Source organism: Alnus glutinosa, chromosome 1, assembly GCF_958979055.1.
Source record: "Alnus glutinosa chromosome 1, dhAlnGlut1.1, whole genome shotgun sequence".
NCBI lineage: Eukaryota > Viridiplantae > Streptophyta > Magnoliopsida > Fagales > Betulaceae > Alnus > Alnus glutinosa.
The window spans coordinates 15,965,940-15,981,571 of record NC_084886.1 but is presented as its reverse complement, the minus strand read 5'-3'; the positions used below and the strand labels follow the sequence as shown (position 1 = coordinate 15,981,571).

At 31.2% G+C, this 15,632-nt stretch overlaps 1 protein-coding gene across 1 annotated transcript; it reads right to left on the bottom strand.

Annotated features, from left to right (window-relative positions):
• Positions 1–637: 637 nt before the first annotated feature.
• On the bottom strand, positions 638–8,837 carry LOC133877868 (uncharacterized). The gene is made up of 4 exons (XM_062316348.1): positions 8,364–8,837; positions 5,423–6,325; positions 3,457–3,995; positions 638–1,368 (listed from the first exon to the last, which is right to left on the bottom strand). Exons 2-4 carry the CDS (start codon positions 6,309–6,311, stop codon positions 700–702), a joined length of 2,097 nt encoding a protein of 698 aa, XP_062172332.1. The 5' UTR covers positions 6,312–6,325; positions 8,364–8,837; the 3' UTR covers positions 638–699.
• Between the last annotated feature and the right edge of the window lie 6,795 nt (positions 8,838–15,632).

Sequence of the window (15,632 nt, the reverse complement as noted above, 5' to 3'; positions counted from 1 at the left end):
TTAATTGCTTATTAATTAATAGATTAATCAATTTAAACAGTGTCAAAGATCCTCGAGACATTTAGAGGGGGGGGGGGGGGGGGGGAATTATTAATAATTTAATAGATTAATCAATTTGATTTGGATGATAACTTCTAAGAAAAAAAAAATAAAGGGACCTGATGGAGTTATAAACATTTATGAAAAATATTTTAGTTAATTTAGACAACATTTTTAAATTCGTTGTCCTTATAAATTAAAAGCACGATTTTCACATGATTGTTAAGTTGTTTGATGTGTTGCACAAACCATACCTAAGATTCACTACAATTCTCGTTTGAACTCACAAACTGCTTCCGGCCGGTACCATGCATGTGCCACAACAATTCTTTGTTTTGAAAGTACATGCATGAATTGTCTTTAAAGTACATGGGTTTTAATTTTAAGACAAATATATAGGGCCTAAGTTCTTTGTTTTGAATTTAAGGATCTAAATTTTTAGTATCAAATAAGCCATTCATTTTGTTATATTTTTTGTCCAATTTTTGACTGCAGAAATGCAAATTGGCATTCTTTATGAATTTGCCAGCTGGTGTATCGTCATGCAACATATGCAAAGTTATGCTTAAAAGATTTGACAAAAAAGAACAAAATTAAATTAAAGAAAACTAAACAAACTTCCACTAAAACAATAACAATTTTAGCATAGTGTTCGACTCTTTACATATCTTTAAATTTTCCAGTTAATAAATGGAGGATTTCGAAGGAGGATAAGTAAATACCTTTACGAAACACAAAAAGGAGGATAGCGAGGAAGGTTAAGCCAATGATACAATTGGGAATGGCAAGACCCAAGGAAGGCACTAACACAACATATGTGCCCGTCACAAATGCCAACACCATTGCTATCATGGCCCACAAAATCAACCTGAAGGCCATATAGAGAAGTTTATCACGACGTTCTTCATGGGAATATGTTTGTAACTCTTTATCGTAATAACGATCATTGAAAAGAAATGGCATCAATAAGTGGATAAAGACAGCAGAACTTGACAACACCATGGATATAGTATCTGTAAAAATGAATGCGCTGAAAGCAATATTTTTTCTGAGAAGTGCAGAGCCTGGGTGCGATGAGCCTTCTTCACTACCCACGAATCCTCCAGGCATGGTAATACATGCCGCAAACGTCACCGTTGTAATGAGTGCACCCACTACCAAATGGGCTTCAGATGCTTTCTGCAACATTGATATCCTCTCTTTGTCCTTCCTTTCCTTTTCCTCCTCATTCTTCTTCCACTTCTCTAGTATTGTGGTATCATCATATTTGTAAGCTATTACTCGCTGGGTTCGAAAGTTGAACAATCCTCCCTTTATAATCTCAGATCGCTGCGTAATATTTATACTGGTATTATTAGGAATTTTTAGGAAAAAAGTCCACGTATGATGTACCCCTTCTAACATTAACTACTATTCTATAGTCAATCTTCAATGTCCTCTACCAAATTACAAAAAATTGAAAACATCATCTCAGTGAAAAAAAATAATCTTCAATTTTTTTTAAAAAAATTCTATATATAGTTTAAAAAAATTTGTCATTTTTTTTTTTAATCTTTTTGTTAGCTTTAAAGGAACAACATTGATATTTTTTTATGGTTCGGATAGGATATTAACAATGTGACAGTAATTTGAGAGAGATATGTAAATTTTTCTTCAATTTTTATATTGTTTGTAAGAAAAAGAACACATAATACTTTCGATTTCAGAAAGGATTTAATATGGATTTTTTTTTTTAGGTTGAATTTTCTATTGATGATTTAATATGGATTTTCATATATATACCTCGATTCAAAATTGGTTTTTTTTTTTTTTTTTTTTTTTTTGTCAAAATATGAATTTTGTTGCAGAATTATGAGTCAGATTATAATTTCTTTCTTTCTTTCATAGATTTTCATTTTTTAAGACCAACATGTAATTGGCATGCCATGTAAGGATTATAAGAACATATATATATATATATATATATATATATATATATATATATATATATATATATATATATATATATATATATATATATATATATATATATAAAGAGAGAGATGTTTGGCTATACACTCACATCCAACTTCAATCTCACCCTTGTATCTATGGATTAATAATATTGTTAAAAAAAATCAGGTTCCACTACATTCTCTCTACTATCTCTCACATTATGAGTTCATGTAGACAAGGATATAATAAGAGTAGGATGAGAATATATAACCAAGCATTTCTCATATATATATATATGTGTGTATGTGATCAAATTAAATCACTCAAATCGCTTAAAGCCAAAATTGGAATTTAAAGCAAGAAAATATATATATATATATATATATATATATATATATATATATATATATATATATATATATATATATATATATATATATATATATATATATATATGCTACTTGTTATAGAAAGAAAAAGAAAAAAATTGGAAAAAAATTTCATTTATTATTTGAAAGTTTAAATATAGAATGGCATTTTTATTCAAAGAAGAAAAATGATTATTTAGAATTAAATGAGAAAGATATGTAATAATGGATGAACATGCATTTGCATGTTTATTGAATTAAGATCGCAAAATAATAAGAAAAATATATATATATTTAGAGATTTTAAAATACATCAAAACTTGTTTAACAATACTTTGATTTGAATTTTTAATGTAAAATATTTGTATATCAACTTAATTAGGGATTGGTTTCTTCTTAATTCATAAACAACTAAAATTTAGTTCCTGTCAGAAAAAGGAGAAAATTCATAAAAATCAATATAAGTTAAACTTTCTTGGTTTGCCCCCAAAAGATGATAATTATATGTGCTTAATCAATAAATAAATAAATAAGAACTATGTTTCTCAGAAAGTATTATAAATGAGTGGTTTTATTCAGCAATTTAGAGTTTATTTTTGATATTTTTAGAAGTATTTGAATATATACTTGTACTAAATTTAGGAAGAGAAAAAGGGGAGTGATTAGGAGAGAGGCAAAAAGTGATAATTGTGTTCATATGTACTAAATTTACCCTGGGGAATGATGGAAGTTTTAACTATTTTAATGGGATGTAATTGGTAATGGTTAAATGTTGTTATAAAATTTCTAAGGGGGTGAAACTTGAAAGGTACTGAAATTGCAGAGGGGTAATGTTGGAATTTTACTTGAACAAGTGACATACATTCATTACGGAATGATGGACTTGTTTATGATTTGAAAATGCATTGAATAATAAAAATTTGGAAAACTTATAAAAATAAAAAATAAAAAATTGGAATGATAAAAAAGTCAAAAAAATGGGCTGGAAATGTAGTTTAGTTTTACTTAAAACTAAAGTTAGATGTCCCGGCCACCTGAAGACCCGAAAACGGATAAATAAATAATAATGATAGATATATATTTTTTTCAAATGCAAAATAAAATTATGTGTTACCTTTTCTTCTGAGAATTTTTCAAAATTATGAGAAGCGATGTCCCCTGGGCAAAGGTTTTTTTTATTGAAAGCCTTCATGTCGAGTCGAGGGTGACCAACGAAATTCTTTGCTGTTCGCTCATAATTATCGGAATAAAAATGAAGAGGTATATCTCCATCGACATTCTTCTCATTCAAAAAGTTGCTGAGAAACCAATTTTCTAGGATGATTTTGATAATCCTCTCGAAGCCGTACAGGGACTCTATTTTGAAAGCAAAATGGAGTAGATTCCAACCTCTGTTATCAACCAGTTCGCAACAATCTGGACACCTTGATACAATGTAAGACATTATATCATCATTACCACGTTGAGCTGCAATATGAAGAGCTGTCCTTCCCTTTGTGTCCTTCATGTATGCTACATCTCTATCTTTATCCAACAACATCTTTGCTCTGTCACTTGCGCCGAAGTATGCAGCGAAGTGAAGCGGAGTCCAACCGTCATTGTCAGCTATTCTACTTATTCCTTCAATTTTATCCAGAATTCTCTTGGTGATACCTAAAATAAGTAAAATATGTTAAATGTAATGACACAAGTACTTGGAGATTGAAAAAGGCGTCATCCTACTTCATAATCATAATTGAATCTCAATCTAATTTATTATTATTATTTAGTTTTCACTTTCTTCATCAAAATCAATTTATTTCTTCATCAAAATCAATTTAACAATATTAATCTCATATATATATATATAAATGGTATCAACTCCCTTCCGTTCCATCTTTTTCATGAGTTGAACTGCATCAATGCAAATGCATATTACAAGGAACACATCAGATTTCTGTTTAATCACTTACGCCTTAATTTAATTGATTAATAGTATTAATTATGTTCTCTACAGCTATCATGGCTTTCGTTGCAACTATATAAGCTTGGAGAAATGATTTTTGCACTACTCAAGACACAACGATTGCACAATTCAAACAATTTTTTTTCAAATTAACCACTAAATCTGTTTTTCTACAAAAATTATAAACGTTGTTGGAGTTGTACAAAAATTATAAACGTATCATATATATATATATATATATATATATAGACTTATACTCAAGGTCAATGTCCAACAAATTGTTAGTTCCTCATTTTAGAGAATGACTTCGTTAGATAGGCTTATACTCAGATTACCATCAAACCTAGAATTAAAAGGACGATATTATATATATATATATATATATCACATAGACTTATACTCGAGGTCAATGTCCAACAAATTGTTTTTTTTTTTTTTTTTTTAAGTACATCAGTAACCGATTACAAGGAAAAATAAATAACACAAATACAACAGGGTATGGGCAACCCAAATATTAAACTAAGAACGTAAGTACGCGGGGGCAATGCTTCCGAAGATGCGGGCCCTTTGACTCGAGGCACGGATGCCACAAAGTCGGGGTCACCATTAAAGGTGATTTCACAAGTGTATTGAGTCACAAGGACCCAAACACTAAAACAGGGGTAAACAGGGGGAGAGGGGTACAACAAATTGTTAGTTTCCTCATTTTAGAGAATGACTTCGTTAGATAGGCTTATACTCAGATTACCATCAAACCTAGAATTAAAAGGACGATATTTTAAATTGAACCGATAGGAGTGAAATAATAAGAAAAATAAAAAAATTCTCATTTGCTTTTTACATTTATGTTCCTCGGACACGAAAGTTCATAATAAAGTACACATACTCTTTGTTAAAAAAACAAATATATGTTATAAAAATAAATTAGTTAGAAACTTATAAGAAGATTGTTGAATTTGTAGAACCACATATATCTCATTTATATATATATATATATATATATATATATATATATATCATGAATTTATTATTTTTAGTTGACCATATACATTTTTATTTATCAAAATTATAATAAAATTTAAAGAATTAAAGCCGCATTACACATTATTAAATTAACCATGCAAGTAGGTAGTACCTGAACGATAATTTAATATGCTAGCATGCAAAGCCGTCCTACCGAGGGGTCCATCATGCATTGGTGATGTGCATTTGTTTAAAATTTCGAAGACCACATCTGCAAACTTTCTCTCTGCAGCTATGTAAAGTGGAGTCTCACCAACATCATTAGCAGAATTTGAAAAATTAGAGTCTTTTTCGATCAACAATTTTACAACCGCAAAGTGATTATAACGTACAGCCTCGTGAAAAACTGTGTCTTTTTCTATGTTAGCCATCCTCAGCATTTGCTTTACTGGTTCAATCCCGCCTTCAAGGTCTGGGAGAGTTTGGGCACAATTTTCGATTAGAACGTTCACTATGTCATCATGCCCGTACCTTGCCGCAATGTGCAATGGAGTTTCACCTTTGACATTGGCTTGCCGTAACAATGGCGGACACATTTCAAGAATTTCTTTCACAAAGTTGGTTGTTGATTCTGATCCTACATTGAGGGACGTTGTTGTTGATTCCGATCCTGCAATGGGGGTTGGTGATTTGGATCCAAAATTGAGGGATTTGATGTAAACATGGAGTGAGTTACACATTTTAAGAATTTTTTCAACAAAGTTGGTTGTTGATCCCGATCCTACATTGATGGTGGTTGTTGATTCTGATCCTGCAATAGGGGTTATTGATTTGGATTTTGAATTTAGGGCTGCAATGTAAATATGGAGGACTGTGTTTTTATTTGGGGTTAGTAGGAGGTCAAGAGACTGGTGATTGGCAATCATATCTTTGAAGACCTTGATTTTGCCTTCTGCTGCAGCATTGTAGGAATCACAATCCATGCTAGTGATGGCTTTTGTTTGCTCGGACTTATTAGCATTAACCAATACTTGAGATTGAGATGAACTGGAGGGATCCATCCTTTTACTGACTCCTAGAAAAAAAATTTAAACACAATATGATCATTCGGTTAATAGCTTCTATGCCTCACTGTATACTCTTTGATCTGCGACTTCAGGAAAATATCATGAATTACTCATTCATACGGTCATATGAAACTCAAAACAACAATCCAAGGAATTTTAAAATGGAAAAGTGCATGAAAATTAACATGTCATTTAATTTCCTTCTTGTAGAGGTAGACGATCAAATCACCAATTATCACAAAAGTTTAAGTTGATGCAAAATAATTAATATTTCAACACTCATTATCACATGTGAACTCAAAATCACTTTATTTAATTAGGTGAAGTCAAACATGTAAACTATTTTAATTAAAGTTAGAGGTCTTAATCAGAAACAAATTTCGAACTTTGAAACTTTTGCTCTAATAAAGTACATGTCAAATCATATCAGATATCCTAAAAGGTTAAACAGATAAAAAAAAAAATAATTGATTTAATTATTTAATGAATATTATGAAATAGACACGACATAAATTGATCATATGAAAACAAAAAAAAATTTGGCTGCCTATAGCTAGGAAACTATAAGTATTGTTCATATATATTACTTAATTACATCGAATTTGTTTATCTAATTCCAATTCCTCTTGGTCCAAATGTTCCAGGTGTATCACATATTCCAAATAGTACCATTAGCTTACTCTCATGACAATTCGTGTTGACCCAAAGTATGCATATTAGGGAGCTTTTGGCATATTTTAATGAAAAATATAACGAAAAAGAACATTATAATATAAAAAGCCTAACCCTAGCACCAAAAGCTAAGGCAGCAGCCCATATCAGAACTAACATCAAACTCCTGTAGGCCACCCAAAAAATAACTCTCATGAGTAGTAATAGCAGTTATTCTATAATAGTTTCCTTTCCTATGTTTGGAAAAAAATTTATAAAAGGGAAAAGTACATATAACCCCCTCAAACTACCACTCAATTGTCAATGTACCCCCTAAACTACCAATTATATCAATCTCCCCCCTTAAACTACCAGAAAATGTCAATGTCCCCCTAATGACAAAAATGCCCTTCATAAAATTATTAAAATAAAATAAAAACTAAAAAAAAATATTAAAAAAATATAAAATAACAAAAAATTATTCCAACAGAAAAATTAAAAATTAAAACTGTTTTTTATTATTTTTTTTAAATAATAATTTTCAGTTTTTTTTTTCTTTTTTTTTTTTTTAAAAAAAAATTGTTCTTTTTCGTTTTTTTAATTAGATAAAAACTGGTTTTTTTTTTCATTTGTTTTATTTTTTTTAAATAAATAAATAAATTTCAGTTATTTTTTGTTTTTTCGTTTTTTTTTTTCTTTTAAAAAAAATTGTTCTTTTTCGTTTTTTAATTTAATAAACTGGTTTTTTTTTTTTCATTTGTTTTATTTTTTTAAAATAAATAAATTTCAGTTATTTTTTTTTTTGTTTAAAAAAATTTGTTATTTTTCGTTTTTTAATTTAATAAAAACTGGTTTTTCTTTTTTCTTTTTTTCATTTTTTTTTAAAAAAATATCAGTTATTTTTTGTTTACTTTTTTAAAAAATTTGTTCTTTTTTTTTTAAATATTTTTTTTTCGTTTTTTATTTAATTTAATTTTTAATTTTTTTAAGTTTTTTAGTTTTAGTTTTAATTTTTTTGAATTTATGAGGACATTTTTGTCTTATTCAAAAAAAATTAGGGTCATTTTTGTCTTTTTGTTGGTCTTAGGGGGGACATTGACATTTTCTGGTAGTTTAAGAGGGGAGATTGACACAATTGATAGTTTAGGGGGTACATTGACAATTGAGTGGTAGTTTGAGAGGGTTATGTGTATTTTTCCTTTTAAAAAAAGAACACTAAAAAAGCTTTCACAAGAGACACCCTATGTATGGGTGTCTTGGTTGGGAATCTACTATATGGTTACAGTAAATTCTCAACCTATTATTTTAATAAAAAACGTCTCTCTCTCTGACTCTCTCCTCTTCACGCATCCTCAACAAATTTCATCAAATGATTCCTTCGATCCTCAACTCTACCTTGCGGAGAGCCATGGAAGACATATGGAATGGAAGAGATCGAAAAGCTTCGCAGAAGAAGCGGCGAAGGGATCCCAGACCCTTGCGAGCTCCGTCGCCATTTCCGACTTGGTAGTAGAAACCACCAAGAAATCGAAGGATCTGGCTGCCGAGGCCTCCAAGAAGGCCGATCAGATCAAAGCCGGGGGGAAAGGGGGGGTTGTTTCGTCGCTTGAAAGGGGCAAAGGGGGGCTTGCGGTTGGAGGTAGTTTGGCCGGCGGTGTTGTAGAATTCGATGTTGCCGGTCGCGTTGGAGGAAAGGGAAGAGAGGAGAATGTTGATGTTGGAACTGTAGATGCTATTTTTGGGGAAGAAAGTGTTTGCACAGAACTGGTAGAGGTAATTTTGGGCAGCTATTTGAACATGGAAAGGAACAAGTAGGGAAGAGAGAAGGGATTTTTGTTTCTGTACGTGTGTGTGCGACGGAGAAGATGAGAGAGCATGAGAGAGAAGATAATAAATGAATAAAAAAATAAAAGTAGAAAAGAGAAAAAATTAAAAATTAAAAAAAAAAATAGAGTATTTAATTGATATTGAAAAAATTCAAAAAATCTATTGTGATGTGATGTGTTTTTTTTATAGGGAATTAAAAAGTAGTTTTATTTTCTAAATTTAAGGAAAATAGTTGAATGTCTACTGTTAGTGCTTTAAGAACACTAGCAGTTTTTTTTTTTAATTTTTTTTTTAATTTAGAAAATTAAACTACTTTTTGTTTCTTTATTTAAATACATTCTGCAATAATTTTTGTTATCATTTTCCTAGACTATTTAAATACTCTTTAATTAAATGTTAAGAAAAAGAGAAAGGAAAGAAAAATTATTTAAATATTATTTCAAAGTTAAATAGCTTTTGATACTAATTAAGGTAGGAAATAAATCTTATTAGAAAAGATAATAAACTTAGAATAATATAATATTCTAACACAAATAAATTCTAAGGGAATGAAAGATGAAAAACAAAATTTTTTATATTAAAATAATATTAATGGAAATATGTTTGCTTCGCTAGATGTTGGATACAATTTTTGATTTCCCTAATATTTTTTTAATTTAGAAAACAAAGAAATTTAATTCAAATGGGTTTTTAGAAATTTTCCTTATATGTACGTAGAGAAGAGAATAATATTTAAAAAAGTTGTTGCTAGTACTATAAGACATGCATCCTAAGCCACTAAGAATTTTTTTACAAATAAACGCCGCCAACGACATGAGTGAAAAAGCTCAAACATCATGAGTTAACAAAATAATTAATGAATAATAAAGCAAAAACAGTGAGATATGGTGAAATTACCAAGTTGAATTCGCTGCAAAGATGATGGCAATGACAGTCGTGAGTGGCGGCGGCTTCCGTCGTGAAAGTGACTTCTAGTTGATATGTCAAGATTGATCAGTGAATATGTGAGAGGAAGAGAGAGAAAAATTAATATCTTAATTAGGGTGCGTTTGGAATTGCGATTTCATAGAGAAAAAATACGATTTTAAACCAAATCGCAGAAAATGAACAGTTTGAAAACAGCGTTTTTCAAAAATTACGATTTGAAAACGCAGAAAAGTGCTTATTCAAATCGCAGGCAATGAAGTGTTTTTTTAAAAACGCAGTATTTTAAAAGGTTAATCTGTGATTTAAAATGCTAAACCGCGATTTTATCAAACGCTTAACTGTGTTTTTAAAAATAATTTTTTTTTTAAATCGTACATTTTAAAATCGTTATTTTTAAATCATACTTTTTAAAATCGCAAACTCAAACAAACCCTTAATGTTACAAACCAAAAGCGAATCAAAGTTAACCCTAGGCCTAGAGAAGTTGAAAAAAAGGAAGAGCTGGTAGCCTATACGCTAGGCCCACTTTCACCTAAAGACAAAAAATTAAAAAATAAGAGAGGAAAGAGGACTCGGTCCGGCCCCGTTTGAATTTTGAAATCCCCTTTCCCCCTCCCCCCATTTTCCCCTGACATCCGTACTAAACCTGTCCGCATAGCAGACCATGAGCGGGAAAATGGAGGGGAGGAATTTCAAAACGGGGCCATGTGAAGTACCACTTCCTCCATGTTAAATAATCATTAACACAAGGGGGGAAAATCTTTTAGAATCTGGGGATACATTTTTTTCCCCTTTTGCTCTGCATAACATCATTATTTATTACTGCGGAATGTTGTCGATAGTATATCCTAGCATGGACCACAGAGACAATTAGACAAAAAACCAAGTAATAGTTCTTGTGCTAAGAAAAATAAATAACAATGGTAGAAAGTGTTAATATAAAAAAAAGAAAAAAAGTATACATAACCCCTTCAAACTACTACTCAATTGTCAATGTACACCATAAACTATCAATTGTATTAATATCCCCCCCTAAACTATCAAAAAAATGTCAATGTCCCCCTTAAGACTAACAAAAATAAGTAAAATGACCCTAATAAATGTCCTTATAAATTCAAAAAATTAAAACTAAAACTAAAAAACTAAAAAAAATAATTAAAAATAATTAATTTAAAAAAATTAAATAAAAAACGAAAAAAAAAATTAAAAAAAAAAATAATTTTTTAATTTTTTTTTTTTAAAAAGCAAACAAAAAATAACTGTAATTTATTTTTTTTAAAAAATAAAAAAAAAAACAAATGAAAAAAAAAGTAGAAGAAAAACCAGTTTTTATTAAATTAAAAAACGAAAAAGAACAATTTTTTTTAAGAAAAAAAAAAAAGAAAAAAGAAAAAATAACTGTAATTTATTTTTTTTAAAAATAAAAAATAAAACAAATGAAAAAAAAAAACTGAAAATTATTTTAAAAAAAAAAAATAAATAAAAAACAGTTTTAATTTTTTATTATTTTTTTGGAATAAATTTTTGTTATTTTATATTTTTTAATAATTTTGTTTAGTTTTTATTTTATTTTAATAATTTTATGAATGACATTTTTGTCATTAGGGGAACATTGACATTTTTTGGTAGTTTAAAGGAGGATATTGACACAATTGGTAGTTTGGGGGTACATTGACAATGATGTGGTAGTTTGAGAAGATTGTGTGTATTTTTCCCTAAAATATATATATATATATATATATATATATATATATATATATATATATATATATATATATATATTAAAAAAAAATACAACCAAAGGCCAGATAGGGTGATTGAAAGAGACAAAATAGGGCGGTTGAAACTAGGAATAGAGTCAAAAGCTCTTATGGGTAGGGGACATGTACACCGCACAGTAAACAGTAACCATGTGAACTGTTTACTAAACAGTAATTTATTGAATAATCAAATTCCATCAATCACATCAATTATATGCAGCGATCAATTAAACAGAAAAAATAAATTAAATTAAATGTTTAGAAATATTCAAGTGCGTTGTCAACATTCAGAAATCTCTCTCTTCAAGTCTAAACCTTTACAGCATGTTTAACAGAAGAGAGCCCCTTCTATCAGGCCATGGCAGAAAACCCTTGTTTTCTGCCCACCAATTACATTTTGACACGTCATTTCAAGAAAAAAAACTCAAAAATTGAAAGAGACCGCCCCTGCCCAAGCAGCATTCCGCCATAGCCAGGCTGGACGCCGCCGGCACCGCCCAGGCCAGACCACGGACCCGCTGCCATCGACCGGGTCGGAACACCAGCCAGGCCAAAACCAATGCCCGTAATGGACCCGCTGCTAGCACCGCCCAGGCCGGAACACGCCGCCAACTTCCGAGTCGGAACACGCCACCGACCGCTCAGGCCGGAACACGCCACCGAACGCTGCTCCTCCTACGGATCGACGTCCACCCGGCCGACGGAATGGTTGGCCCGAAGGCCACCCCCAGGTTCGGGCAAACTCCAGACCTCAGGGGTGTCCGCGCGGCCTCCCCAAGGACCGGGGATAGCCGCGCGGCCACCCCCCAGTGGTCGAGGGTGGCAGCGCAGGGCCAAGGGTGGCCATCGAGCCAGCCCTAGATGGATCTAGGGTTGGCCCGAAGGCCACCCCCAGACCCCGGGGATGGCCGCGCGGCCATCCCCGGCCAACTTTGGGTCCAAGAAGTTCGTCTTCTCCTTCGAGTTACGACGCCGTGGAGTCGCCAGCCGTGGAGTTGCCGCCGAGCTCGAGGTCCGACGTGAGGCAGTGGCTGGGAGGATGATTTTTTGTTTTTGTTTTTTTTTTCTTTCTAAATACTAAAAGAGTGAAGGAAGGAGAATGATTCGGTGTTTTTGCCTACACTTTCATTTTTGTGTTTTTTTTGTTTCATGCTAATATGTCAACTTGCTATTGGTGGGCAAAAAGGTGGTGGTTTTTGCCACCACCGAATAGAAGTTATTCTCTTAACAGAAAATATATGCATCTCAAGCACATTTCACCTGTTCTTTTATTTTTCTTTTTAGGAAAAATTATATTTTACCCGCTCAAATTATCACTTGATTTACAATTAATCTCACAAATTGTCAACACTTTGACTCTAGCCTTCTAAACTATCAAAACCTTTAAAAAATGTCATATTTAACGAAATATCCTCACATTATATCTGCCACGTGTCAATTTTCAATTAAAAAAAAAACTAAAAATTAAATTAAATTTTATTTTAAAAAAATTGAAAGAAGACCGGCAACCACCCCCTTTGGGAAGGGGGTGGCTCGTAGGCCAGTGCCACCTCTAGGGTGGTACGCAAGCCACCCCATTTTAAATAAATAAAATTTTTTTTTTTTTTTTTTTAATTACTTTTTTTTTTTTTTTTTTTTTTTTTTTTTTTTGTAGTTTTTAGTTTTTTTTTTTTTAAATATTAGTGGGTTAGCCAACAATGACAAAAAATCAGGAGTGATGACTTATGAATGATATGTTATATAACTAATATAACGAAATAAGAATATGTTGGAGCTCAGGAAATAAGATGGATTAAAATGTTTGCCGAATGGGGGTTGCTGATTGGGATTTGGACTTTAGGGCTGTAATATAAATATGGAGGACTGTGTTTTCATTTGGGGTTAGTAGGCAGTCAACATTAGACTGGAGAATTTTGAAGAACTCGATATTGCCTTCTGTTGCAGCATTGTAGGAATCATAATCCATGCCAGTATTGATGGGTTTTGTTTGCTCGTGCTTATTGGCATTAACCAATACCTGAGGTTGAGATGAGCCGGAGGCTTCTTCCATCTTTTTACTGACTCCTATAAATATTTCTAAACACAATATGGTCCTTGGGTTAATAGTTACTATGCCTCACCGTATACCCTTTAAACTGCACTTCAGGAAAATATCATGAATTATGCATTCATAAGGTAATGTGGGACTCAAAACAACAATCCAAAGAATTTTAAAATGGAAAAGTGCATGAAAATTAGCATGTCATTTCTTTGTTGTAGATGTAGATAGTCAAATCACCGATTATCACAAAAACTTAAGTCAATAGAAAATAATTTGTTTAATCATTTAATTAATATTCTAACATTCATTGTCACATGTACGTGAACTCAGACTCTCACTTCATTTAATTAATGTGTGGGCTCAAACTCTACATAAATAAGTGAAGCCAAACATGTAAAATATTTTAATTGAAATTGAAAGTGGGTAATATAAACAAATTTCGAATGTTGGATCTTTTGCTCTAATAACATACATGTTAAATCATATCAAATATCCTAAAAGTTTAAACAGATAAAAAAAATGTTTAATTTAATTATTTAATGAATATTATAAGATAGAAATGCATGGCATAAATTGATAACAGGAAAACAAAATTTTTTTTGGCTGTCTATAGCTAGGAAACTATAAGTATTGTTCATATTACTTAATTACATCGAATTTGTTCATCTAATTCCAATTCCTCTTGGTCCGAATGTTCCAGGTGTAGCACATATTCCAAATAGTACCATAAGTTTACTCTCATGACAACTCGTGATGACTTAAAGTATGTATATTAGAGAGCCTTTGACATATTTTAATGAAAAGTTTAACGAAAAAGAACATTATAATATAAAAAGCCTAACACCAACACCAAAAGTTAGAGCATTAATTTTTTAAATAAATGCTAAAAGAATGAGAGATGAAAAATGAAATTTTTCATATTAAAATAATGTTAATAAACTATTTTTGTTTGGTTAGATGTAGGGTATAATGTTTGGTTCTCTTATAATTTTCTTAGTTTAAAAAAGAACAAGAAAATCTAATTCAAATGTGTTTTTAAGAATTTTTCCTACGTGTAGATAAAGAATAAAATAATATTTAGAAAAGTTGTAGCTAATGCCCTAAGACCTGCAACCTAAACCATTAGAATTTTTTTACAGATAAACGCCAACAACTGACATGAAAGAAAAAGTTCAAACATAACGAGTAGACAGAATAATCAATGAGTAATAAAGTAAAAAAGATAAGATATGATGAAATTACCAAGTTGAATTCACTGCAAAGATGGTGGCAATGACAGTCGTGAGTGGCGGCGGGTTCCGTCGTGAAAGTGACTTCAAGTTGATATGTATTGATCAGTGACTATGTGAGAGGAAGAGAGAGAAAGACGAGAGAGTGTAACAGGGCGACGAAGGTAAAGAAAAATGAATAAACAAGCACCAAAGAAAGCAAACAAGGACGGGTAAAATGGTTACGAGTGTGGAGTTGGCAACATTGTTCCCAAATATATATAGCTACAATCGCATCTATTCCCTTTCTGTCCAAATACAATCGCATTTATTCTCTTTCTGTCCAGCAAGAGAATTGAACCGCTGGAGTCAGCAATATTTATCAGAAAGAGAAGAATCATTTGTGGGCCAAAACACATTGAATGTCCAAACACATCGAATTTTTTTACAGATAATTAGGTAAAGAAGAATAGAGAGATGTCTCTTACAGGCCAGGGATCGGATCCTGATCCCTCGCATCAACTTGATTTAATTTTACAGCTGGTATATATATACACAATCAACTACGTATGATAATGCCAATTTTTAATCCTCATGATCATGATAGTCTCCCAACAATACCCGTTGTGACTAAATCTTCAAATACTTTCAAAAACGTACTTTATATAAATTATAAAATATGTTTAGTACCTTAGACAATTAAAGACATCGATTATAAACATTATTATTTTTGCCTTTTTGGCACATTTTTTTTCCTGTAAAATTATTTTTCTGCAAACATTTTTCGACGAAAAATAATTTATGCCTAAACAAACAAACCTTATATACCATCATATCCCAAACTTGCAGTAGATAAGAGTGGTATATATATAATCCAGGGCATGTGAAACAGACAACAGAG

Coding starts and splice junctions, on each gene's coding strand:
- LOC133877868 (XM_062316348.1), bottom strand. CDS start 6,311: ATGGATCCCTCCAGTTCATCTCAATCTCAAGTATTGGTTAATGCTAAT. Junction 3,996..5,422: donor CATATTAAATTATCGTTCAG/GTACTACCTACT, acceptor TACTTATTTTAG/GTATCACCAAGAGAATTCTG. Junction 1,369..3,456: donor AAAAATTCTCAGAAGAAAAG/GTAACACATAAT, acceptor AATATTACGCAG/CGATCTGAGATTATAAAGGG.